The sequence below is a fragment of the Heloderma suspectum genome, chromosome 12 (genome assembly GCF_057233095.1).
Source record: "Heloderma suspectum isolate Gila_16-S chromosome 12, 16-S_ref, whole genome shotgun sequence".
NCBI classification, from domain to species: domain Eukaryota; kingdom Metazoa; phylum Chordata; class Lepidosauria; order Squamata; family Helodermatidae; genus Heloderma; species Heloderma suspectum.
In genome coordinates this window covers 25381305-25406550 of record NC_139469.1, presented here as the reverse complement: position 1 = coordinate 25406550, position 25246 = coordinate 25381305, and the positions used below count along the sequence as shown (strand labels likewise).

The 25246-nt window shown below is 46.1% G+C and overlaps 1 protein-coding gene across 7 annotated transcripts in view; it reads left to right on the top strand.

Annotated features, from left to right (window-relative positions):
* Nucleotides 1-24667, top strand: part of CFAP70 (cilia and flagella associated protein 70) — a 43533-nt gene extending 18866 nt beyond the window's left edge. For 2 of the 7 annotated variants that reach the window (XM_084818833.1, XM_084818834.1), the window contains 16 exons: nt 305-396; nt 2290-2350; nt 3922-4113; nt 6425-6556; nt 8366-8491; nt 9334-9467; nt 10308-10423; nt 11819-12007; nt 14395-14547; nt 16108-16232; nt 16594-16746; nt 17591-17752; nt 18587-18676; nt 21345-21446; nt 21921-21968; nt 23754-24667. In XM_084818833.1, coding sequence (XP_084674959.1) covers nt 305-396; nt 2290-2350; nt 3922-4113; nt 6425-6556; nt 8366-8491; nt 9334-9467; nt 10308-10423; nt 11819-12007; nt 14395-14547; nt 16108-16232; nt 16594-16746; nt 17591-17752; nt 18587-18676; nt 21345-21446; nt 21921-21968; nt 23754-23840 — 1962 coding nt within the window. In that variant the 3' untranslated portion in view covers nt 23841-24667. Of the gene's footprint in view, nt 1-304; nt 397-2289; nt 2351-3921; nt 4114-6424; nt 6557-8365; nt 8492-9333; nt 9468-10307; nt 10424-11818; nt 12008-14394; nt 14548-16107; nt 16233-16593; nt 16747-17541; nt 17753-18361; nt 18526-18586; nt 18677-21344; nt 21447-21920; nt 21969-23753 lie in introns of those variants that run through there. The other 5 variants (XM_084818838.1, XM_084818835.1, XR_014785590.1 and 2 more) reach the window with 4 other exon arrangements.
* The last annotated feature ends 579 nt before the right edge of the window (nt 24668-25246 follow it).

Here is a 25246-nt window from a genome sequence, read left to right as displayed (position 1 = left end):
AGTTAGATAAATGTCATCAGGCAAAAAGTGGAAATCTGTTTTTACTTTAGCTCTAGCTGCCTCCCTAGAGTAATATTAAGGAAAGCCATTAAAAATGTTTATATATATTGTATCTGTGTAGTCAAGCCACTAGGGAAACAGGCTCATCCCATTGTGCATTTCTCTCCAGGGCCAGGCTCCATGAAAATTGTTCCTGCCATTTTGCAGCAGAACCTGTGCTGACTGGCTAATTGGCACCTGCATTGTCACAACCCCATTTTCCCATTCCCATCCTGAGAAAGTGTCAATCTGTTTGTCTTTTCAGCAATATGCAGAATCTGGAACATTTCTTGTGATCGAGTTTGCACTGGACAGAGCTTTGGTGCCCAAGCGCTTGCCAGAGGAACTTGCCAGCCGGTGCGCATGTGCAGTGATCGGGGGGTTTTAAGAAACACTTTCCATAAATGTGCATCCTAAGGTGCTCTGTAAATCCTTCAGTGGAGGAAGCTATCTTGAGCTGGGTTACTCGTCCTCCTTGCTCCACAGACTGGGCCAGGTCGATCATGGCAGACTCTTAATCTTTCGTTGCATCCTGTGCAGATCATGAACCCATGGGGTAGGACAGAAATCTGAGGGTGGTTCAGTCAGTCAATAGCAGATAGGGTCCAGATGGAGTTGGACCCTTGGATAGGTCTGGCAAGGCCTGGAGCTCAGGTAAGGCCTTGTATCCCACTTGGGCCAAACAGTCCCTCCTGGGCTCCCCTCCAGGCCAGATAGTCCCCTGGCATGGAGCCTAGCTCTCTTTTGCCTCTCGGCTCCTGTCTTGTACATTGCCTGCGCTGGTGAGCATGGAATAGGGATATGAGGCCCCTAGTGAAAAGCGGGCCGGTTCTCAGGAATCTGGCTCAGGGGGAATGATGCCTCCAGGGGTCCTAGCCTGGGGTTCTCTGACTCAAGGGGCTCCTGACTGAAAGGCATAGGCTCAGTGTTAGGGTCTGGGTCTGTCTGGGTTCAGCACCTCTGCAATGCGGGTTGTTAGTCTTCTTGATCCAGCTGGTTCCTATTCTTTGTCAGAGTCCTGCCTGCTACTCAGGGTCCGGGTCATGGAGGTACTCACATCTAGTTCTGCTCCTCTTTGCTCCACAGCAACAGAGTCTTCCAGAGTTCCGAGACCTGCCAGCTATTTCTTGCCCTTGCTTCCCTGGTTTAGATAGTTGATGGTAGGCGGAGAACTCCAATCATTGTCTTAAACAATTAAGTTATTGTCAGTTTGCCTTGAGTGGGCTTGGATCAGGCTCTGGAAGGAAGTAAACTAGTACGCCTTGCGGTCGTTACTTTAAGGTTGCTATCTTGAGACATCTCTCTCTCGGACTACATGAATGCTTGAGTGTTACAGCAACATCCTTGCTAACTATCTTAGGTATATTGCGCTAACTTGGGGGAAATCCATACGCTACCTACTTTTGCATGCCAGAGATAACCCTGGAGCTTACATGGTTACTTATGCAAGATGGAAAACAGGAACGTTGGGAGACCTAATTTGGCTAGTATATTTCAGCCCCCTTCAGTCTCTGAGTTGCTCTTCAAATGACTAAGCAAATCAGAGTTAGTTGAGAGTTCAGGGGTTGTTATTCCAGGATAACTGATCCCAAAAATATGTCTTTGGGCACATGGCATAAGTGCTTGGAAAGACTGGACAGATGCTTGGTCTACACATGCAAATAGAATCTGGAAGTGGTAGAGTGGACTGTACTACTTCAGCCTGTAGGTAGGAAATACCATTTTTGAACACTCTTATATGTGATACATTCCCTGCAGGTAGAAAAGTAGCACATCACAGAGAGGTGCTGTTGCACTCGTGTCCTGCTTGTGGGTTCCCCACGGGCAGCTGGTTGGCCACTGTATGAACAGAATGCTGGACTAGATGGATCCTTGGTCTGATCCAGCACGGCTCTTCTTACGTTGCACAATTGTTTTAATGTAGGGTAGCATTTAAAAATGCAGTCCACAATTTGCTGTCCAAAGTGGTACTGTCTATTCTACCACCTCATTCCCACTTCATCACCCTGTGTGTATGGACTATGCCACAGTTGCTCTTGTTGAGGAATCAGTGTATTATGTAATGTAGGGTACAGTCTGTAGTGGAAGGACATTAGCCAAGACTGAAGCAACTTAACAGCACAATCCTATGCATGTTTACTCAGAAGTAAGTCCCATTAAGTTCAGTGGGACTTATTCACAGGTAAGTTGTGTATAGGATTGCAGACTTAACTGCCAGCTTACCGGAATCCATTTTTTTCTTACCTACAGAGTAAGGGAGATGGTTCCTCCACGCCCCCAACTCCCTCGAAGGACTACAGGAGCTAAAAAGGTATTGAGTAGAGTCATAGGGTTTTCTGTACCTGACAAACAACTGAAATTCTGTGCCATGGTAATCCAGTTTCTCTGCCAGGAAAACGTTAGTTCTGTAAATGGAATAGATAGCATAAGTGTGCTTAATTACTGTGCATAATTTATTTTTTACTACTTTATGTAATATATCTGTAATGATTTCTGGAGGGGTAGGTATGTTAGACTGTTGTAGCAAACACTACAAAGAGTCTTGGGGCACTGTAATGACTAACATTTCTTATGGCATAAGTTTCATGGATTACAGTCTACTTCCTCAGATATATCTGATTATATGTAATATTACAGCTTATGCCATAATAAATTTGTTAGTCTTTAAGGGGCCACAAGACTCTTCATTGTAATTTATCTGGTTTGGCTAATAATGCGGATCTGAGCAGAGCAGAAAAGTCCTGCTCTGACCACTGGACTCCCCCCAGCCCACCCCAGCTTCTGAGATTTCATTGGGCACTGCCTACCTACATGTGCTTCCAAGCATTTATTTGCAACTGTGAGGGCTAAAAATGTATTCTTACTGAAAAAATGAAGTGAAGATTCTCTGGAATCCCCCAGAATCTCATTAAGCACACACTCTGCTTTCCTATGGAATCAGCATGTACATAGCCCTGGAAGTTCATTAAGCGGTCCACCGTCAGGATCTGCATGCTGCTGTCTCATGTGGTGAGCCACTGGGTTGCAGAGGAGAGTGTCCCTTTGGTAGTGGAACTCTGGAGTGGAGTGACTCTGCCCATGTAGACTCACCAGAAATACTAGTATTGAAGGCTGGGGCCCACATTTGTAATTTAAAAAAAAAGGAGTTTCCACTCCCAATTTTATCCTTTCAACCGTCTTGTGAGATAGGTTAGAACAACCTTCCCCAACCTGGTGCTCTCCAGATACTTTGGACTTCGACTCCCATCATCCACACCCAGCATGGCCAATGGTCATGAATATTGGATGTTGTCCAAAACATCTGGAAGACTTCAGGTTGGGGAAGACTGGGTTAAACTGAGAGGCAGAAACTGGCCCTAAGCTCACCCAGTGAAGTTTATGCCTGAGTGGGGATTTGAGCCCATTGAATTCATCATTATCATCTCCATGGTCCTTCTAGTTTGACACCCTAACCACTACACCAGCCTTCCCCAATCTGGTGCCTCCCCTCACTATTGGCTGGGGCTGATGGGAGTTGAAGTTCAAAACATCTGGAGGGCACCAGGTTGGGGAAGACTGAACTACACTACGCTCTCCCTGACATGGAAGGAGATTGTGCATTATTTCTGGCTCTCGCACAGCAACTGCTTATGACTCTGCACTGACACCCATGATGGCTTTTTTCTGCCTCAGTCTTCTTTCCACACTCAAAGGCCCTCTGCTTCTGGGTGTGCAAGCACTGACTTTGTGGGAAGGAGGGCTGCAGGCTGCCTCAGTGAAGTGGATATACTTCCCAAGACCTCACTGGCGAGAAATGGCATGTTCACTCGGAACGGCTCTTTTTGACCGTGAGTGCAGATGAGCTGCTCTTCTTCCCAAAGTCTTCTTTCTCTGTCTTTTTAGGCTGTGGAAGATTACCATACACAGATCACTAGCATCGCTGGGGCCATTCTGGATGAGTACCATGAGCTGTTCGGAAGACAGTTGGCCGAAGGGCTTGCCATCGACAGCCACACCCTGGAGGACCAGAAATGCCAGCTCAACTATGAGCTCAACAGCTCAGGGAAATATTTTGCCTTTAAGGAGCAACTCAAGGTACTAGTTCCATTTCATTTGATTCTCCCATACCCGGTGCTCTGCCGGCAAAAGTCTTCAGTTCGTTCTGTGAAAAAAAAAAAATGACATCCTGTTGTGGAGGGTCCAGAGGTGTGCTAAAACCCCACGTTTTCCCCTGATCTGGCTCTTATTCAGTGTTTCAAAAGCCACATTCCTTTACATCTGTATTAGCCCTACAGGTAGAGATGTGAAGGCCCAGAAAAAAAGTGGAAAAATTTGGAAGGAAAATGTTTTTTTCCGAGGACCGTTTTTGTTTTTTTCTGAAAAAATGGAAAAATTGAACTGTTTTGGATTTTAAAATACTTTCTTTTAGAATTTAAGATCAAGTGTTTATATGTTATTTATTTATTGTATTTTTATCCCGCTCCTCAGCCAAAAAAGGCTCCCAGAGCAGCTTACAATCAATGAACAAAGAAGACAGTCTCTCCTCGCAGGCTTACAATCTAAAAAAGACACGGCACACAAGGAAAAGGCAATGGGGAGGGAAGAGGGAGAAAAAAGAATTAGGTAGACTGTCAGCAGGGCTGGTGGGATGGCCCTGTTCCCCCCTCTCATCTCCCAAAGGAGGAGCAGTCCAGCTGGAGCAAGTCCTGATGTTCCCTTTGCCTGCTTCCTCACTCCTTCTTCTTCCCCAAAGGGCCATGGATGTCAGTTGTTACCCACCCTTTACTCCCTCCAAAATTATTTCTAAAAACTATGTAATAAGAGCACTTATAGAAAGACTGGAGATGTAAAAGGTCTGAAATAATGAAGCCATGGGGAAAAACATTTTTTTAATCCTCTCTGTAAGATTCCCAGCATAGTTATTTCTTTCATTCCTTATTAAAATTACTGATCTGAAGTATATTTTACTGATAGCCATTTATGCTCAGTTTCCCAGCATGTGAGTAGAGTGACTATTGTGCATTCTTAACAGTTTGGGTTTTGTTCTATAGAGTCCTGTGTTTCTGGCCTTGGTCTGGTTAGATGCTGCAGCAGTCAATTAATGTAGTTCTAATCTAAAACCCACATGTGAAAAATACACTGTAGGTTATCCAGCTGTTGTCACCTGATGCAATGGAGAACAGCATGTGGGTTATCCCACCTATGTATTTTTTTAAAATAACAGTGAGGCTTGGATCTATAGAACTCACTGCCACAGTTTTAATAAAGTTGTCAATTAGACCTCACCACTAGGGTATGTTGCCTCACCTATAAAACTTTTAATTGCTGCCACCAAAATAAACCCTCTCTACCTAAAAGAAACTCAGTAGCCTGGCTCCTATGGCATAGACATGGGATTGACACTACTACTAGAGACAACTTTTCAAAATGAACAAAAAAAATAAGATGTTCATTAACAGAAATTATTTACAAAAATGAATAAAATATAATTCATATAATAGGTTAAGATTGCTTAAAGGTTCTTCAGTTAAATACAATTGCTTACCATTCCTAAGCTGAGTCTTTCCTGGCTAAATAAAATCTTAATAGCTTTTCTTTCAGATCAGATTTCCCTAAGCTCCACCCCATAAACATGAACAGGTTTAGGAATTTCCCTAAACTTCTTTACAAATAGGAACAAATGCTGTACACCGGTCTTCCTCTGCCTCCAGTTCTTCCTGCTTCTTCTGGTTTCTAGGATTATTCAGATGTTTCAGGGTCTACTTGCTGATGTTCACTCTGGTCAGACTTTAAATAGGAACCTAAAACATGTATATGTTGGTTTGGTCATAACATTATGTTTGGTACATTAAGTGTAAAAGTATAGTTTATTCAGACAATAATTACAAATTTACTAACTGAGTTTGCTTTTGAAAGTTTTAAAATATAATGATAATTTTATGAGCAAACCAAATGATACATAAAATAACTTTAGGAACAGAAACGCTGCTTTATGTTCCTAAAGCAGTCTTCCCCCAACCTGATGCCCACCAGATGTTTTAGACTACAATGCCCAGCATTCCTGACCATTTGCCATGCAGCTTGAGGCTGATGGGAGCTGAAGTTCAAAATATGGGGGGGGCACCAGGTTGGGGAAGGCTATCTTAAAGCAACGAAGTGACTTTAGATCTGTAAAGAGTGCTTTAAAAAAGTATTGCTTATTTTTCCCAATATTTCTAGTTTTCTCCAACCCCCCCCCCCCCCCCCAGGGAAAAACGGTTTTTTTCCACGGCCTCAACATTTCCAGAAATTTTACATCTCTGTCTACAGGGCAGTTGAAATTGGCATCTCCTGACACACTGTTGTCCCCTGCCTCAAAAAGTGTTTGGGTTCTTGTGGTCAAGTGGAGACTTTGTGTTCCCTGCAGCACGCTGTTGTGAAAATTGTGAGGGAGAAGTACTTGAAAACAACGGCATTCAACAATCTGAATGAGCTCCAAGCTTTCCTGAGCGAGTTGTACGTGTACCTGGTGGATCAGATGCATGTGGCTTTGAATCAGGTCAGCAAGACTAGAAGACAGAGCTGTATCCTTAAATGTCCTGCAGCAATGCACCACTGCTTTTTTTTTATTGTAGGGGTGTCAGGGCTCGCCTTATGACCTGGACCCCCTGAGCAACTCCTTAAGGATCTCTTGCCTCCTTAAGAGTCCCACTTTCCTTCTTTTACCTTCCCCTTTCCAATAACGTGGGGTTTAGGCTGTAGGCGTGGGGTGATTGACTCTCTAGACCCAACAGTTTACTGGTAAATTAAAGCAAGCAAATCACAACTAAAGGTGTTTACAGAATAGAGCTGAGGGATACAAAAAGCATTAAGAGAAAATAAAGGTTGCAAAACCGCAAGTTCCTCTGCCCTAGCTGCACTTAGACTTCTCCAGGCTGCTTCTTCCTGTTCTCTCTTCAGGCTGTGGTCTTCCTGACTCTTTGGTCTTCCTCTCTATCTCTCTCACTGGCTTTCTGTCCTTTTTATCCCCTCCTTGTCAGGATTCCCTTTGCCCCTGCTGAAAACTTCAAAAGCCAAATCAAAACACAGACAAAAGGCTTCAATCCACAGTTTTTAATCCACTTACTTCAATGGGACATACAGATTGTCAGTGACTCACAGCCTACAAAGGAAATGCCTTCAGGGAGTTCAAAAGAAAGCTACAAAAGTTGCCCACCATTTGAAGAAAAGGCAGGCTACTATCCTAACTTAAGGGGCGGAGGGATCTCCCTCTCTCTCGTGAGGCCTCTAAGCGGAGCTGTTCACGCCGGGCCAATCAGGCAGACCATCTAAGCTCCGGCCCCTGCCTTCTCTGTCTTGGCTCTGCGTCTGCACCTGGTGTCTTAAGAATTCAGGCTCTCCAAGCCCCACCTCTCCCTGTTCGCTGTCTCTCACAGGAGTGTGTGAAGAGAGGCCCTCTCTGCCCAGCTGGGCCTTTGAAGCCTGAGGAGTCAGTGTCTCCATCTCTGGACAAGCCTGGGAAACTTCCTCCCCCATGTCTTGCAATTCTTCTTCAGAATCTGAGCTACTATGCCACTCCTTGTGCTCAGAGGCAACCCTGACACTCCTTCCCCAAAACCAAAAGTACTGTTTCAAACCTAGAGAAATGAAACTTAACTCAGGAAGATGAAACTAACCAGGGAAATGAAACTACTCCTGTCAGGGATACCCCCTCCCAACAAAAATGCCCAGGCCTCTAGACCTGACCTTTTTACTTTGCCTCTGTAGGCCTCAAACCTTCACAAGGGGCTATCTGGGGGACTATCAGATGAAGCCTAGAACACGAATCGGTGATGGATGTTGTTATACTCTAGCTGAGGTTTTGATATAAAAATACAAGTCTGTGCCTTGGATACTGATGGTGGGGGTTCCAGAAGTCTGTTCTTGTGTGCCACATTGTCACGCTTCTTGAGAGATGCCAGGCATCTGCCTCCGTCCATAGCAGGGGATTGGCCCCAGCCACTGCATTCAACAAATCGTTGAGAGGGCTGTGGAGCCATGCAAACTTGCCCTGCTGTGCCTGGCAGCCCTGTCCCCTTGTATGCACGTTCGGTGCATGTGAGATGGGGCTCTGCATTGGTGTGGACGTCCGTGTGTAGAGCTCCTCCACACGAGCAGGGATCTTCTTGGACAGGGCCACTGGGGACAAGGTGAGCCCATATGGACCTGCAACCCCCTCATGCCTTCTTTGAAAATGTGAGGGGGGTCATCAGAATGCCCCCCCCCCCAATGTATTGAAAATCCTTTTCAAGTGTTAAATGCATGTGAGCCTCTAACTGGTTGAACTGTATGCTCTAGAATGTTCTTGTATTTCCTTGCCCTTGGCCAGGTGCTGTCCCAGCAGAGCCCAAGCCCTCCTCCTCCCACCTTCACCACCTCTGAGCAGCTCCGGCTCTTTGCCCGTGAAGCCCAAGTCAACGGAGACTATGATATGGCAACGACTTACTACCAGGAGGTGACAGAATTCCTTCTCTCCACGCAGAACAGCTGCGAGAACAGAGAGTCTTTCTGGTTTTCAGGCAGAATTGGAGACATTTAGAAAGGATATTTTAGTCATTTGTATTCTGGTGCCTCAATGGTGGCCATAATCTGGGGGAGGGGGTTGGGATTTTGCAGGAGGCATTAGTGTATTCCAACCAGAGGCAGGATGTTGGGGAGGCACGTTGTTGTTGAACCAGTGAAGCCTACTGACACTTTCTTAGTGAGACTTTAGTGGAAGTATTTTGTGTCATAGGGTATAAGGCCAGCGGTTCAAACGGTAAAACTAGTTCTGGACTATATCACTTTGGACTGCAGGCAAGGGCCATCTGATTGAATGCTCCTCCATATAAACTCCCCACATATAGAAAGCTGGCATACAAAGGAGAATATTTCTAGGCTAGCTTCCTCCCTGACATACTAGTTTTCTATGTGCATGGCCCCCCATGCCCATAGGGAAGCAGTTCCCATCAACTGCAGTCTGAAGTGCTATAGTCCAAGAAGAATTTTACCACCTTATCTGCTGTTTTTGAGCTAGGCCTGATTGACTGAGCGATTTGGGTCAGAAGGATAGATTCGTATTTGAGAACCTCTGCAGGGATGTTGTGCAAGTGAGGGACATCTCACAAACCCCAAGACTGAAATAAAATCAGATAAAGATCATACAGTGCCAGTTGGCCTTTGGAGATGAGCAACGATATGGTGAATCATCAGGAAGATTGAGCCCCAGTTCTGATTCTCATCTATCCAATTCTAAGCCCAGGAGCAGAGACCTGACTCATGTAATGATACTTCTGTGCCCCCACCCCCCACCCCCAGAGATTGGCTCGTGACCGCCAGGATATCCAGAGCTGGCTGGATTATGGAGCATTCTGTCTGCTGACTGAGAACAACCTCAAAGCCCAGGAGTGTTTCCGCGAAGCTGTTGGGCTGGATCCCAATCACCTGCACAGGTACGCCTTGGAGGGGAGCACTGTGGCCCTGTTTGGACACTTATCTTGCACCAGGAGGGTTCACCTGATAGAGGAGTGGCTTGGCAGTTCTGCCCTTGACATTAAGTAATGTATACTCTGGATGTAACACACAGAGATTAATATGAACTGTAACATGACCCCATCCTTCCCACCCCCCTTTCTGTTTAAGAAAAAGAGGTACACAGATGGGGTAGCTGGACTTGGGAGCCTCTGTGTCATATGCTACTGCAGGGGTTTAGTGGAAGGGAAAGGTGTCCATGCTGTTCACAATATGTCCCAAATCAAGGCTGTGTGCCTGAGCCTTTCCAAACCTGGTGCCCTCCAGATGTGTTGAGCTACTCCGCATCCCCCAGCCAGCCATGCCCAACACATCTGGAGGGCACCAGGTTGGGGAAGAGTGATATGTCTCATCACAACATTCTTTTTGTTAGTCTCAAGAATTCCCAACTTTCTTTGTTTGTTTGTTACATTTTTATACTGCCCAAGAGCCGATGCTCTCTGGGCAGTTCACAATCAAAACCATAAAATACAACTTGAAAAAACACAATATAAAATTGTTAAAAGTTTAAAATACCAGGTAAAACCAAGGTAAACCCCAGAAGCAGTTACAGCCCAGGGAAAAGCCTGTGTGAAAAGGTTATCTTATGCACACTGATCTGGGAGTAGCAAGCTCCATTGAAAAGAGTGGGACTTACTTCTGAACACGCATGCATAGAATCCCTCTGGACGAAACTTATTGCGGCAGGAACTTCCATGTTCTACAGTGTAAAGGGCTGTTTTTGCATTTGGGTGCTACTTCTTTGTTTTCCACTTGCCCAGTGTGCTGCTCTGCGGTATCATGGCTGTGATGCTGGAGAACTATGAAGAGGCCGAGGTCTTCTTCGAGGATGCCACCTGCCTGGAGCCATCCAGCATTCAGGCCTGGACTATCTTAGGTACGAGGTCAACTAGATTTGCTTGAGTGGTCTTGTTGATGCTTTTTGTTATATTGTCTCCATCAGTACTGGGTGTAGCTCTCTGTTATAAGATTCCATCTGCACATGCACAGGTAGCTTTGTTCTCAGGTAAGTAGACAGGGGTTGTCCAACGTGATCATATTATGCCAGTCCTTTTCCATCTGCACTGGCTGCCAGTCCATTTCTGAACCCGATTCAAAGTGCTGGTATTAACATTCAAAGCTCTAAATGGCTTGGGGCCAGGTTATCTGAAGGATCACCTCCTTCCATATGTACCTGCCTGGATCCTAAGATCATTTTCAGCGATCTAGGAGCCCCTGCCAAAGGAAGTGAGGTGGGTGGCTACCAAGAAGAGGGCCTTTGCTGCTGTGGCACCTCAATTGTGGAATGAACTCCCCAGAGAGGCTTGCTTGGCACCTACTTTGTACTTTTTCTGGCGCCAGGTGAAGACCTTTTCATTTTCCCAGGCATTGTAGTCTTTTCGTTCTGTTGTTTTAAATCTGTCACTGTATTTTAAATATTTGTGTTGCAGTTAGTTTTTATCTTAGTTTTTACTCTTATTTTATACGGTAGTTTTAAACATTTAAACTTTTACAATGTATCTTATGAAAAATTTATGGTTTTAATTGTGAACCACCCAGAGAGCTTCAGCTATTGGGCAGTATAAAGATGTAATAATAAATTAAATATTGCTTTGATTCTGGTTTGGTTCAAAATCTGATACCTTGCTCATTCCTTCCCCTCCTCCTCCCAGACCCACTGCTTTGATGATACAGCCTAGGCATCTTCACCCTTCTCTGAGAAGAACTCTCCCCTTGTTCCTTCCTGGGAAGGAAACCCATGGCCCATTAAGGCACCTGGTCAGTTGAGGGTGCTTCAGGTTCACAGAGACATAGAATTTTAGGGTTGGAAGGGGCCTACAAGGCCATTGAGTCCAACTCCCTGCTCAATGCAGGAATCCAAGTCAGAGCATCCCTGACAGATGACTGTCCAGCCTCGTCTTGAATGCGTTCAGTGTGGGAGAGCCCACCACCTCCCTAGGCAATTGGTTCCATTGTTGTATTGCTTTAACAGTCAGGACATTTTTCCTGATGTTCAGCCAGAATCTGGCTTCCTGTAACTTGAGCCCATTATTCTGTGTCCTGCCCTCTGGGATGATCGAGAAGAGATCCTGTCCTTCCTTTCTGTGACAACCATTCAAGTACTTGAAGAGCGCTACCATATCTCCCCTCAGTCTTCTCTTCTCAAGGCTAAAGATGCCCAGTTCTTTCAGTCTCTCCTCACAGGGCTTTGTTTCCAGTCCCCTGAAAGGTTCTGGGTCCCCTTCTCCCTGTAGTGATTTATCCTGATGCCATTCTCTTGCTTTTCCTTTAGGGCTATTCTATGATATCCAGGAGAATGACATTAGGGTGGAGAATGCATTTCATGAGGCTACCAAACTCCAGAAGGCTCGCCTGGCTAGGGAGAGACCACCACCTGAGATTGTGGATGTAGGTGGGCGAAGGATTCTGTCTGCCCCCGCTTCACGGGCACAGTCTATCGTCATTTCCAGGGACGAGATGGGTAAGCTGAGACATGGCCTCTGGGATAGTGGCAGACAACAGGCTCTGGAGGAAGGCAGAGTTTGTCTGCTGCAAGTCAGAGCTCCCACCTTTTTCCAACCACAGAAAAGTTCTTCAAGTTCAAAGCAAGCAGAATACATTATGCTAACAGAGCCATTGCCAAGGGGTGCGTGTGAGTGGCCTGTTCTGGGCTCCCTCTCTGAGGCCTAATTCTCATTATGGTGGTACCTATGTCTGGGCTGTAAGGGCTCATATAGTGGCATGCAATCAATGAATCAGGAGGTCTCATACAGGACAAGAAGATTTTTACACAGAAATCTTAAGAACACAAGAATCAGAAGAAGGTAACATCATTGGATCAGACCAAGGGCCTATCACTCCCCCGCCCATGTTCCCCAGCAACTGGTGGACATAGGCATAGTGCCTCTGATACTGGAGGTAGCATGGAGGCATCAGAACTAGTAGCCATCGATAGCCTTCTCCTCCATGAATTTGTCCAATCCCCTTCTAAAGCTGTCCAAATTGGTGGCCATCGCTACATCTTGTGATAGCAAATTCCATAGTTTAACCATGTGCTGTGTGAAGAAGTCCTTTTATCTGTCGTGAATTACCCACCAATCAGCTTCATGGGATGAGCGCAGTTCTAGTATTATGAAAGTCAGAGAGAAATATCTCCCTATCCACATTATCCACACCATGCATAATTTGGTACACCTCGCACATGTCTCCCCTTACCCTCCTTTTTTCCAAGCTAAACAAGCCCAGCTGTTGTAACCTTTCCTCATAATGGATCCGCTCCAGCCCCTCAATCATTTTAGCTGCCCTTTTTGGCCCTTTCTACAATACCCTTTTTAGGTGCAGTGACCAGAACTGTACACAGTATTATGTGGTCACACCATAGATTTGTATAAGGGGAGTATGACCCTCTTCCAACACAAGTTCAAGTGCACCTCTAGGGTTAGTCACAAAAAATAATACAACCATGTATTATCACAAGTGCCATGAGAATCACCATGAAAAAGCGTCAAAAGATGTGTACCAGGGGATCAGTTTTGTCTGTCTTAAATGTGGAGAACATGCCACACTTCTTTGGCAGCTCTTTCTTTCTGTAGCTACTAATAGTGATGGCTCTGTGTTGCCTCCAGTATCAGAGGCAGCACACCTCTAAATACCAGCTGCTGGGGAATAGGAGCGGGAGGGGGCTATTCCCTTCATGTCCTGCTTGGGGGCTTCCCATTGGGGCAGCAGTTAGGCCACTCTGAGAAGCAGGATGCTGGGCAAGATAGGCCTTTGGTCTGATCCTTAGGTTCTTTTAGGAGAACAAGGTGCCCAGCGAACAATCTGGGAGCACTGCTAAACCTCAGTAGAGATGGACCTGGTTGGGCTCTCAGATGGGAGGCATTTGGGGCTCCTGGTGGCAGACGCAAGAGGCACTGGGGGAGCAAAAGTGTTTTACAAGCCTCCTCAAGTCTTCGGATGTTCCTAAGGCTATAGAGCATGTGTATTGACTGCAGAAGCTCCCATCTTCAATCCTTAAGACCTCAGAGGGCAGGGCTGGGGACAATACCTTACTGAGACTTGGGAGAATCACTGCCTCTCAGAATAGACAATACTTGACTAGATAGACTAACTGTCGGACTCCAGCAGTCCTGAAAGATGATGCTTCCAAATAAGTACAAGGAAGTTCAATTTTTTTAAGTATTTGCCAAATACTTAAAAAAAATGCATTGGACCTGCATTCCATCCGATAGAAGGCTCTTCGGTTAACAATAATAGAATCATTTTTGTAATTACTTCCACTGGTACATTACATTCTTTCACCTGGTATCAGGTACCCCTTTTTTATAATCTTTGTCACTTTTGTAATGCCTGGGCTTTCCTTTCTCTTTCACTGTTTCCTTGGCAGAATCCCCGGGTTGAGACCCCTGGTGCCTTACGCATAGCTCACCATTAGCCATTTGGGATTACAGGATGGGGTTTCTGAGCCAACAGATGTGGCCTGGAGGCAGGTTTCAGGCTCTGGCTCCTCAGAAATGTCAGCACTGGTTCAGCATGAAGCAATTTGCAAGATGGAGGAGAAATAAGCTGACATCTGTAGCCAGAGAAGAAGGTCTTATTAAAGGGCAAAGAGTAAACACAGCAGTAAAATGCTGGGAAAACAGGAAGTGGCCTTGATCCACAGGCATCCAGCTACTAACAGAATGTCCTCACCATTGGTTAACCCAAGACGTTCCTATAGGGCTCCCAGCCAAACAGGACATGGGTTTTTGTGTGTGGCAGGAATGGGGGGAAGGACTTATTTCTGTTGAACAGAGGCCTGCTATCCATTCGGATATATTTGAACCCAGGTTTGTTTCTGTTTTCCCATTGATGTTGATTTCCCTGTAGCTTCTGATGAAGTTCCAGACACCTCCATGAAAACCCGAACAGACTCTCAAGAGCCAGTCATAACCCTTCGCCTACCTGAAGAAGATGCAGCACTCAAGTTATCCAAACGGCTGTCGACGGTGTCCAGTAGAATCAAGATGGGCTCTCAGAAAGGTTAGGGGCCACAAGCCTGGCGTGCAAGGAATAACCACATGAGCTGCAATGCCGCTCTTGGTGCTACAGATTGGCACGATAGCATGCCAGTAGTCTGAGGGATGCACCTGCGAAAATCAAATGCATGTGTTCTTGTAGAAGTAGACGGGTCTGGATTGCATAGGGTGATCTTTCCAGTAGTAGAATGGTCCTAGCTATGGGCAGAGTGACCACCCACAGAGGAGTTACGCCTCCTACTCCTTAGCAGAGCCAAACAAAGCAGACCCATAGACCAGGCACCGCTATGCTAGTCAAGGGGAGGTTTCTTCTATCTTTCATCCTGCTTCCACCACCATCGTGGTCCCCCATCCCACCTTGGGGGTATGCAATTGAGCATGCCCCACAAGGTTTTAGGGTTGGCAGGAAGGAAGGACTACAGGGGAGGAGGTGGCGGCAGAGCGCTGCTCCCCGCCCCATCTCAGCTCGTCTTTCAATCTCCCCTCTTCCTCTCCCCTCCCCTAGCAAGGCATTGTGAAGCCTCTCTCCATCTAGCTGATTGGGGACTGGCTGCTGGAAGCCACTGACAAACATGCATAACATGGTGCTGGTATCTTTGGGCAGAGAATTGGACAGTGGCCTGGAAGAGGGCCCAGGCTTTGCATATAGGAGGCTCCTGGGTCAATCCTCTGAAAAGGAAGGGCCTCTGCTTCATACCTTGCAGAGCTGCTACCAGTCACAGGAAACAAAGCTGGGCTAGATGGACCAGAGTTCTTTAGTGCTGCTGAAGCACTGTTTTTCAACAATTAGCTGGAAGCAGAATTAAAATTATTTCCTTTGAACAGAAGGAGCTGAACCAACCAGCTAGCACTGTACCTATTTCACATTTCCTGATCTTGACAGACTATTTGTTTGGCTAAGGCTTTGTTTAGTGTGATCAGAATTCCCCCTCAGCCCCATTGCTGTTTTGCCTGTCCGTTTATAGGTAAATGCCAATTTGCAGTTCCAAACCTTATTTGGGGGGGTTGTGTGGGGGTACAGTTGGGGAGAGGGGTTGCTTGGTTGGTTAAGATGCTGAACTGCAGACTGGAAGGTTGGCAGGACAGCAGTTCGAGACCCGAGTGCTGCGTGATGGAGTGAGCTCCCGTCTTCAGTCCCAGCTTCTGCCAACCTAGCAGTTCGAAAGCAAGAAATTGCAAGTAGATAAACAGGTACCGCCTCTGCGGGAAAGGTGACAGCGTTCCGTGCACCTCGGTGTTCAGTCATGCCGGCCACATCACCACGGAAGCATATTCGGACAGCTGGCTCTTCGGCTTAGAAACGGGGATGAGCACCGCACCCTAGAGTCGGACACGACTGGTTGGGGACACCTTTACCTTTACCTTTTTAAAATAAGTTTGCTTAAAAGTTTAATTGGAAAAAGAAGTGTTTTTTGTTTCATGGTCCAGTGGTTTAAAGGCTCAGTGGTTCACTTTGTTTCGTTAACAAACTGAACCGTTGAGAACCAAAGAAAGACACTGGAGAGTGGTTCTTAATTTTGAAGAGGAGCCCTTAAATGCCTTGATTTTGTTCACTTCATTTCAGAAGCGGCCAAAGCTGCTGTGGTTGCATTTGAAACAGAGCCTTGCGTGGTGATCCCTTCCTCACAGCCCACCACCACCATCTTCATGGAGACAATAAGCTTCTTGATGGAGGTCAATGCCATCCAGGTGAGTGGGGAATCGACTGGGGATGGAGGTGGCTGCAAGATGGTCATGATCCACTTGATGGGAAGTTACCAGGGTTGCAAGCTTTAACTGGTGGATTAGGGTGCAGTCCTATGCATGTTTAGGCTGAAAAAATTCCTACAAGTCCCAGCATTCCTGAGCCAGCCATGTAGGACCGTGGAAAACTAATAGCCAGGTGAACAAGAGGCCATCAAAGGCTATTGAGGGAGCAGACGAAGCTGGCTGAGAAAGAAGGCTAGAGGCAGCAGGGATGAGCAGACTGGAAAGTCGGTCCAGGCTGTGACTGCACCATTTTCATCCCTGCAGCTGTGTGGCAACCCCAGGGCTGTCTTTTCCCTCTTAGTTTGTTCACAGGGCATTAGCGCATGAACTGCTCTGCCCTCAAGGAGGTCCCAGCTGCGATTACTACCTGGCGCTGGCCCAGACATACTTGCTCAAGAACGAATTTGGCAAGACAGAAGAATGCCTCGAAATGGCTGTCCAGATTGATTACATGGCAAGTATCTCTTTTTAGCACTGTGCCAGTCCGCCCCACCCCAGCTGCATAAGGAAGACACCTCTAAAGACTCACACCCAAAGGAACTGAAAGCATCGTGTTAATGATGTCATAGGCATTATGTCTGCATTTATTTATTTATTATTTATTTTATTTCTTACATTTATATCCCACCTTTTTTCCTCCCAAAGGAACCCAAGGCGGTGTATATAATCCTCCTTCTCTCCATTTTATCCTCACAACAACAACCCTGTGAGGTAGGTTGGGCTGAGAGTCTATGACTGGCCCAAAGTCACCAAGTGAGCTTCCACAGCCGAATGGGGACTAGAACCTGGATCTCCTGACTCCCAGTCCAACACTCCAACCACTACACCGCACTGGCTCTCTTTCATTGCTCTTGGACCTTACTGTTTACATTTTTTCCTCTATATCCATGTATGTGTGTGCGCACGCACATGCACCCCCCCCAACTGAGGATAACACTTCAAGTATGCGAAGAAGTAGACCTAGGTCAAAAAAGTTTACTCCGTAACCTTTAAGGTGGCACAAGGCTGTTGCCGTTTTGCTGCAAGAGACGTACACAGCTACCTCTTCGCTGCACAGTACATATCCAAGCTGCCGCGCGGCACTTGTCCCTAGACTACTGAGGTAAAGAGCCAGCAGCAGCCCTGCACCGGAGAGCTGAACAGCACGTTTGGCCTGTCCAAGCATTCCGCAGCCCCCATTGGCCTGTGCCACAGATTGGCTGCCACCTATGTGCTAGACAAAGCTCTCCTCTGTCAATTTCTCCTACAGAAAGCATTGAAAAAAATCAAAATTCTCCACCACAATTTCGTTTGTGCAGAATCCGGAGGTTTGGGCCCAGAAAGGCCATCTCTGCTTCCTGACTGGGAACTTCAACGAAGCAAAGGCTTGCTATGAGCGAACCATTAGTTTTGTGACTGATGCAAAGGATATGCATTTTGTGTACCTGCGGTTGGGATCCATCTATCTGGAAGGGAAGGAGGTGAGGAGTGCTGGGAGAACTGGCAATCTTGACATGATAGCTAGTTGAAACCTCCATGGGTAGAGGCATTATACCTCTGAATGCCAGTTGTTTGGGGGTCTGGGGCTACAGCAGGGGAGAGCTGGTGCCTTCTAGCCCTGCTTGGGGGCTTCCTGGATGAGTCTAGTTGATCACTGTTTGAAATGGGACGCGGGACTAGTTGGCCTTTTGGACTGATCCAGCAAGGTGCTTAATATGTTCTGCAAATTGTAATCCCTTTCCTACAGGGACCGTCTTTTTTTTGCTTATGCTGCAAAGCGCAAGATAAATTCATGGTGCTGTATAAAGAATAGATAGCAATAATAAATCGTAAGCTTGCTTTAACAGTGGAGGAGCAGAACTCCACCCTCCCCGCAACCCAGTTTTCTGTTATTGGTTCCAAAGATTTATGAGCCGCCTCCAGCCACTCATCTCTGGCAGGTCACATAGACAAGTGTGGTTATATTGTTATCTATGGATCTTTTTTCGTAAGGGTGGCTGGAGAAAGCCTCTATCCAGAATCAAATTGCCAGAGTGCCGTGTAAACAGCCACGGCATCGAGAGTAACTCGCCAATCTTTTCTTTTGGCAGTACGACAAAGCAAAGTACATCTATCTGATGGCCAGTAAGAAATCACCTTCTTGTGATGGCCAGTAAGAAATCACCTTCTTGTGATGGCCAGTAAGAAATCACCTTCTTGTGGATCTTTTTTCGTAAGGGTGGCTGGAGAAAGCCTCTATCCAGAATCAAATTGCCAGAGTGCCGTGTAAACAGCCACGGCATCGAGAGTAACTCGCCAATCTTTTCTTTTGGCAGTACGACAAAGCAAAGTACATCTATCTGATGGCCAGTAAGAAATCACCTTCTTGTCTCACATGGCTGGGAGTGGGAATTGCCTGCTACAGGGTAAGGAACTCAGCTGCTTTGGATGCAGAGTGCCACAGCTCAGTGGCAGAGCACCGGCTTTGTGTGCAGATGGTCACACGCTCAATCCCCAGCATCTCTAGGTAGGGCTAAGAAAGATCCCTGTCTGCCAGTCAGTGTAGGCAGTGCTGAGCAAGATGGACCAATGGTCTGGCCTGATATAAAGCAGTTTCCTGTGGTCCTTACCCAGCTGCCAGGGGTGGTGTTCACAGGGGGGAATTTAGGGGGGCCCAGAAAGGCATGCTGTGGTCCATGAGGTCACGAAGAGTCGGACACAACTGAACAACAACAGAAAGGCCATCTCTGCGTCCTGACTGGGAACTTCAGCGAAGCAAAGCCTTGCTATGAGCAAACCATTAGTTTTGTGACTGATCGCTGTGCTTTGCACAGACACTGCAGTTTACCAGCCAGTATCAAGAATTGGTCAGAGATGCTTTTTTTCTGAATGATTGTGCCATCCAAGTAACCGTGGTGATGTCGTAAGTTCATGGAACGTTTTCTTTTGTTCATTTGTTGTTTACATTTCTATACTGCCTTTGCACTGAAGGCAGGGTTACAGTTTAAGGGCAAAATGAAACAAGAAATGTGAAATCTGTGACTAGGCAAGCCCACTTTTAAAGAAAGGTGTTAATAGCAGTGGGGTGGGGGCAAGATTAAGATGGAGACTGTGGTGCTGGGCAAGTGTTTTTTAACCCCCACCCCTGCCATTTTCCCAGTGAAAATCACACACAGCTCTCAAAACTGCTACTTGCCGCACAAGGCATTTAGCAGCTTTTCTTTTGCCTGGGGTGGGGGAGGGACCTTAGTCAGGTAAACAACGTTGAAGGGAGGGTGAACTAGGACCGCCACACCAGAGCCAGCGGAGGGGTCAAGTGGCAATTAGCCAGCAGAACCAATGGAGGGGGCCTCATGAACCCGCCTCTCCCTCTGATGCAGCCAATGGGTCCTAATGGACACAGGAAAATGAATGACGGCCATACAAGCATAGGGAGTTGCCTTATACTGTCAGGCCATTGATATAACGAGCCCAGTGTTGTCTCCTACTCTGACTAGCAGCGTCTCTCCTGGGCCTCAGGCAGAGAAGGGTTTCCCCCACCCACCAAGCCCTGTTATCTTTTAGCTGGGCGTACCAGAGACTGAACTAAGGATCATGTGAATGTGGAGGATGTGTGCTGTAGTCCCCTCCGCAGAACTTGGAGTGCTCTGGAATCCAGACACTCTCCACTTTTTTTTAAAATAGAAACTGGGAAGGAACAAAGATGTTGACAACTATACACTCACCCGACTAGCAAATTTAAAATAGCACGCTCTCTGAATTGCTTTTCTTATTTGAAAGGACCTTTTTCATATTCTATTTTCTAAAAATGTACACTTCTAAATGCTATATGAACAAGAAATAATAACAGCCACTTGCAGATTAAGCAAGAGCACACAAAAGAAGAGTGATTTATGCATGCATGTTCATCGCTCGATGACTACGATATCAAGGGAAGAGCTGCTTCTGCTAGTGGGCCATTACAGAACAGATAGAACTTCCATTTTCTCCAGCATCCCCTCCACTGCAGTGCCCTTCCAGCCAAGGCAGTTCACACATTCAGCTCCCATTCCTTAAGTAATGAAAAATCAAGCGATCTGTACATGCATGTATGAACCAGCCGTTTGAGTGATTAGTGCTAGCCTGTGTGTGGGGACCTGCTAATCTGGGGTAGACTGTCTGGGCACATTGACCCAAGTGTCTCAGTTTCCATTTTGAGTCCCAGACTCCACCTTGGAGTGCATAAGCAGCTGGCTTCTAGAAGCTGCTGCCATGTTTATCATCTTCAATTGGCCTCAGTGCGCAGAAGCATTCTCTACTCTGGGCATGCCTCCTGAAGAAATAATCCGTGCTGTCTCAAGCCATAGAGCTAATCACAGTCATCTATCTGCGCAAGAAAATCATTATTCAGGATGTCACTGTTCCTTGTTTGGTGCTAGGGAGGGATCCAGGATGGGCTATGTCCCACCCACTGCCCAGGACAAGGCAGGGATCACCTGACCAAGACTCTTTGCCTCGATCCTGGTCGCCTTGCCTTCCCCCTTCCAGTTTCGTCCCCTGCCTTTGCCCAGGACAGAGCTCGCTCTTTATTCTCTCTCGCACTACCCCCCCCCCCACTCCCATGAGTCTGTTCCTGGTTCTTCCTTATTTCCAAACTCTGATTTTCCTACCTTCCTTTTAGTTGTGCCTTAGTTGTGTCCTGAAAAATGGGAGCTTCTTTCTGTGCCACAAGGGCTTATGACACCAGCCTTGTCCAGAACCTAGATAATGAATAAAAATCACTGTGTGGCTCCCTGCCTCATCTACGGGGGATCCTGATTCTCAGTTAACCCCTTCCTTGTTCCTCTGTGGGGGTTTCCTGACACTGAGCATGAAGTGGTTGGGTCCCAGTGTCTATAATTAGTTTCTAAAAAGAGTTGCCAGAACTCAGTCCTGAAATGTGCAAAGTGATGATCAGTAAGGCAGTGCCCCTGAGCATGTGCAGTGTCCTCACCACTGAGCTGCTAGAGCTTTCCTAGACATTCATGATGAGGCTGCTGTACTGAGCAGGTGGTGACGGCTTCTGCCAAAGTTCAGTTTTCATCAGTACCTAACTATATTTCTTCCTCTCTAAAGCTCAAAGAGATGGTGGAGGCAGAAGACGCCCTGTCCGAGGCCAACGCCCTCAACAACAACAATGCTGAAGTGTGGGCCTATCTGGCTCTAGTCTGCATGCAGGTGAGCTCCCAAAGGGCCGTTTTATCCAGCAACAAACAGGGTCCTTTGCTTTTCTCTGCAGCAATGTGGGGACAGAAGTGGATGCGTTCAAGGATGCTCTCTGCGGAAACAGGTACTCAGGCACTCTGATGCCCAAACTTAACGCAGTTCTCCATGTGTTTGCCTGCCTGTGTTACTTGAAACAGCACACCTTCCGAGATTTGACTGGTAAGCACATGGGTTCAAGGATGCTCTCTGTCAAATAGAAACGGAGAAACATCTTAGAAGTAAAACAACAACAGCAATACAAATCCCCTTTTGTTTGTTGTAATCCTTCTCTTATCTTTCTCAAGAAGTCAACAAACACACTCTTCCTTGGGGGATGTATTCCTCCACTGTCTATTCTTCTTCAAAATGGAATTAACCCCTTTCAATATCTCACAACTGCAGTCTTGTCTTGTCAAAATCAGCTTATTGTGAATCGCTGTTTTTCAGGGTGGAAGGCAACTGGAGTCAGAACAGTCATACAAATATGCTGTTAAGGTTTGTTGCCTTCTCTCTCTCTCTGGATTGCTAGATTTGTGGAGGGGTGTAACGTTTTGGCTCTGGGGCCACTAGCATGTGTGACTAGCAGGTCATGCATGCTTAAGCCAGGAATAATTCATTCATTCATTACTTTTTCAAACGAGGATATCTCACATTTTCATTTTCTGTGAGATATCCAAGGTGCCTAAAAACAACAAAAATGAAAAACAATCACAATTTAGAAAAAAACAAATTAAGAAAACAAACATGAGCAGCAAGTATAATCAACAGTAACCAGAAAGCCAGGCATAATAAATTAAAACACTGATCAGGCCAAAAGCCTGCCAAAACAAACGAACAAACAAAAATTAAACTGGAGTCAGAACACCATTGGAGAGGGGGCCAAACAGTTCTCCATTGGCAGGATGTTCCACAACAACAGAGAAGGCCCTTCCATGTGTTCCCACCAAGAACAGTAGAGGTGGGGCATACAAAAGGGTCTCTCTAGCTGATCTAAGTGAATTACCACCACCACCTCAAAACAGAATTAGTTTGCATCAAACCAAAACCAAACCACCTGTTCTAACCATGTGTGTCAGTCCATGCGTTCTTTTGGAAACAAGATGCTATTCTTGCAATCTTCAGGGTGCAAACAAAACGCTATCTTCTATAAGAATATGGCAGTGTCAGGCTTATTACTTGAGGTCTACCAAACTGATTTTGCTCATTTTTGTTTTAAACTGAAGCTTGAGCAGTGTAGACATGCAGACAATTTTGAAAGTTTAAAAAAGTTCAAAGCCCAAGCTTTAATAGCAATTAATTTCCTCCGCGCCAAACAGGCAGGGCAGCCCCTCTGCCAGCGGGATGACAGACAGCCCTGCTTAGCCAATCAGTGTGGCTCAAAGGTGGGCCTCGAGTGCAGCCGCACAGTTAGGCTGCCACCACCAGCAGGGAGGGGAAAGCGGACAGAAGCAGCCAGTCAGGGTGTGCAAGGGAGAGGGAGGGGCTGCACTGCATGTAAATTTCAGAGGGGGGATTCATGATGCATGAGCCACATTTGCATTATTCATGAGCCCCTCTGGTGAGGGGACTGAGGGGTAAAAAAGCGGGAAAGGAGTGGGACTATTAGCACTCATGGTGACATGAGCTTTACACTAGTCTTCTATAATCTTCAAAGAGATGCTTGTTACTAGTTGCCCTTCATGGTATAAACTAAACAAAAGGCTGAAGCAAGTGTAGTAAAAACTAAATTACTAAGGCAGCCTGTGTGCACTTACTTGGGCCTAAGCCCCATTTAAATTAACGGCACTTACTTCAGAGTAATCATGCATAGGATTGCACTGAAAATTACTCAGTGAATTGTCTAGTCACAGTTAACTCTTATCTCCTACTACCAAAATACTTTTTTGAGTTTTGATTGTATTTAGAAACAAATATAGAAAGGACCGCTCAGTGTCCAGATGTAGATTGTTTTAAAAGCAACTGTATATTAGACCTCATCTTGTATTCTGAATATTCCCATAATGAAAAGTGACACACGTTATATGTTGCAGATGCAGCTGAATTAAACATGGCATTTCTGAGTCTGCCGCTTTTGCTTGCCACTGTCTCACCATCCTGACATGAGATCTAATATCAGATACCAGCATTTGGCAGACTGACAGTGACAGTATTTCTGCTTGTCTTGTGTAGCCTTGATGTAGGATTAGCTGGCTCAGTCTTCCTCCTTGAACCAAAGTATACTTGACAGATCTTTAAATAGTTGCTTGATTTGTGCCCCGGTCTCATCTCCTTCTCCTTTAGTTGCAGCTGGAGCTGGTCAACAAGGATCTATTGCAGGAGATCAAAGAGGTGCAGTTAGCTGTTGGCTTCGGCGACCCATCTTTCTGAACTCCTCTGATTTATGGACGCTTCAGATGCTTCAGCCAGGGGATGAATAAACAATGGGTGTTACAGCATAGGAAGATATGCCAGGTTGCCAGATTCTTTCCAAAGGGCAGTCCAACCTGCAGTGCCCAGAAATGCTGAGCACTGCACATCCAAAGTTTATTGTATAGGGATTATGGGAATTCCAGACAGCAGCTTTCTAAGCTCCTGGGAGCAAGAGGACTGTCCTGGGAAACCCAGGTACCCAGTCCCTTGGGAACACCCCATGAGCTGTGTGGAGTGCACAAGTCGTGCCCTCGCTGCCAGCTGTGTGGACCAGTAAGGAGCCACAAGGGTTGACTGGACTACAGGGCCAGAAGTGCTAGCATGCCCAGTCCCTGGAATTTGAGGCATCCAGACAACAACAACAAACCTGACATAATTTGAAAGTAACTTCCGGAGCTAGATTATTTCTAATTTTAAAATATACTTTATTGATTTATGAAATGCGTGTATCATTTTTCTATTTAAAAAAAGCACTGGCAACAATACACAGCTAAAATGTGATGTAGTGGCAAGTGTCTTGGACTTAGACTGGGGAGATTCTGGTTTAAATCCCTGCTCAGCCACGGAGCTCACTGGATGATGTTGGGTCAGTCATGGTCTCTCTCAACTTGCTCTACTTCACAATGTGACTGTGAGGATAACATTGGGAAAGAGCGATGTATGCATCCATCAGCCCGTTGGAGGGAAGGCTGGGATGAAAGTGTAATAAATAAATAATAAAATAACCAATTTGCAAATTGTATTGCAAAACAATGCAAATAAAGAAGAGCAGCAGCATAAAATTGAGCTCCACATCCGTCACCTAGTAGTGGAATGCTTGAAGTGATGAAGCCTATGAACTATCACTGGACTGAGTTACTGTATAACATAGTCAGTGCCACAATTGAAAAGGCCCTGTTCTGTGGCCTCGCGGACCTCACTTCAGTAAGTGAAAAGACACAGAGCATCAATCATTGGTGGTCTCCTGGATTTTCACTCCACCCTCCGCCCTCCCGCCCCAAATTTTGAAGGGTTGAAATGCCTCCCCTAAGACTTCTTCACCAGCAGTAAGAGCTTGAAGCTGGAGTGCAGCCCCCAAATGATTCTCCAAAATGGAATTTGGCCCTCCAGCTGAAAAAGGTTCTGCTCTTCTGGTTTAGCATCTTTTATCTCTCCCTGTTGTGCTTATTTACTGTGTCCAGGGTGTTGTTGTTTTCAATGTGTAGGAGTATTCAGAACAATAACTTACAGTACATATCCCAGCTGCAGAATGAAAGAGTCCAGTGTGGAATTCTACCACCTCATTGTACATGATGTATAGATCAGCACTTGAGTGCGCATCCCCGAGCATACTATTCAAAATCTTGTGCAAAATCTTGGGAGTT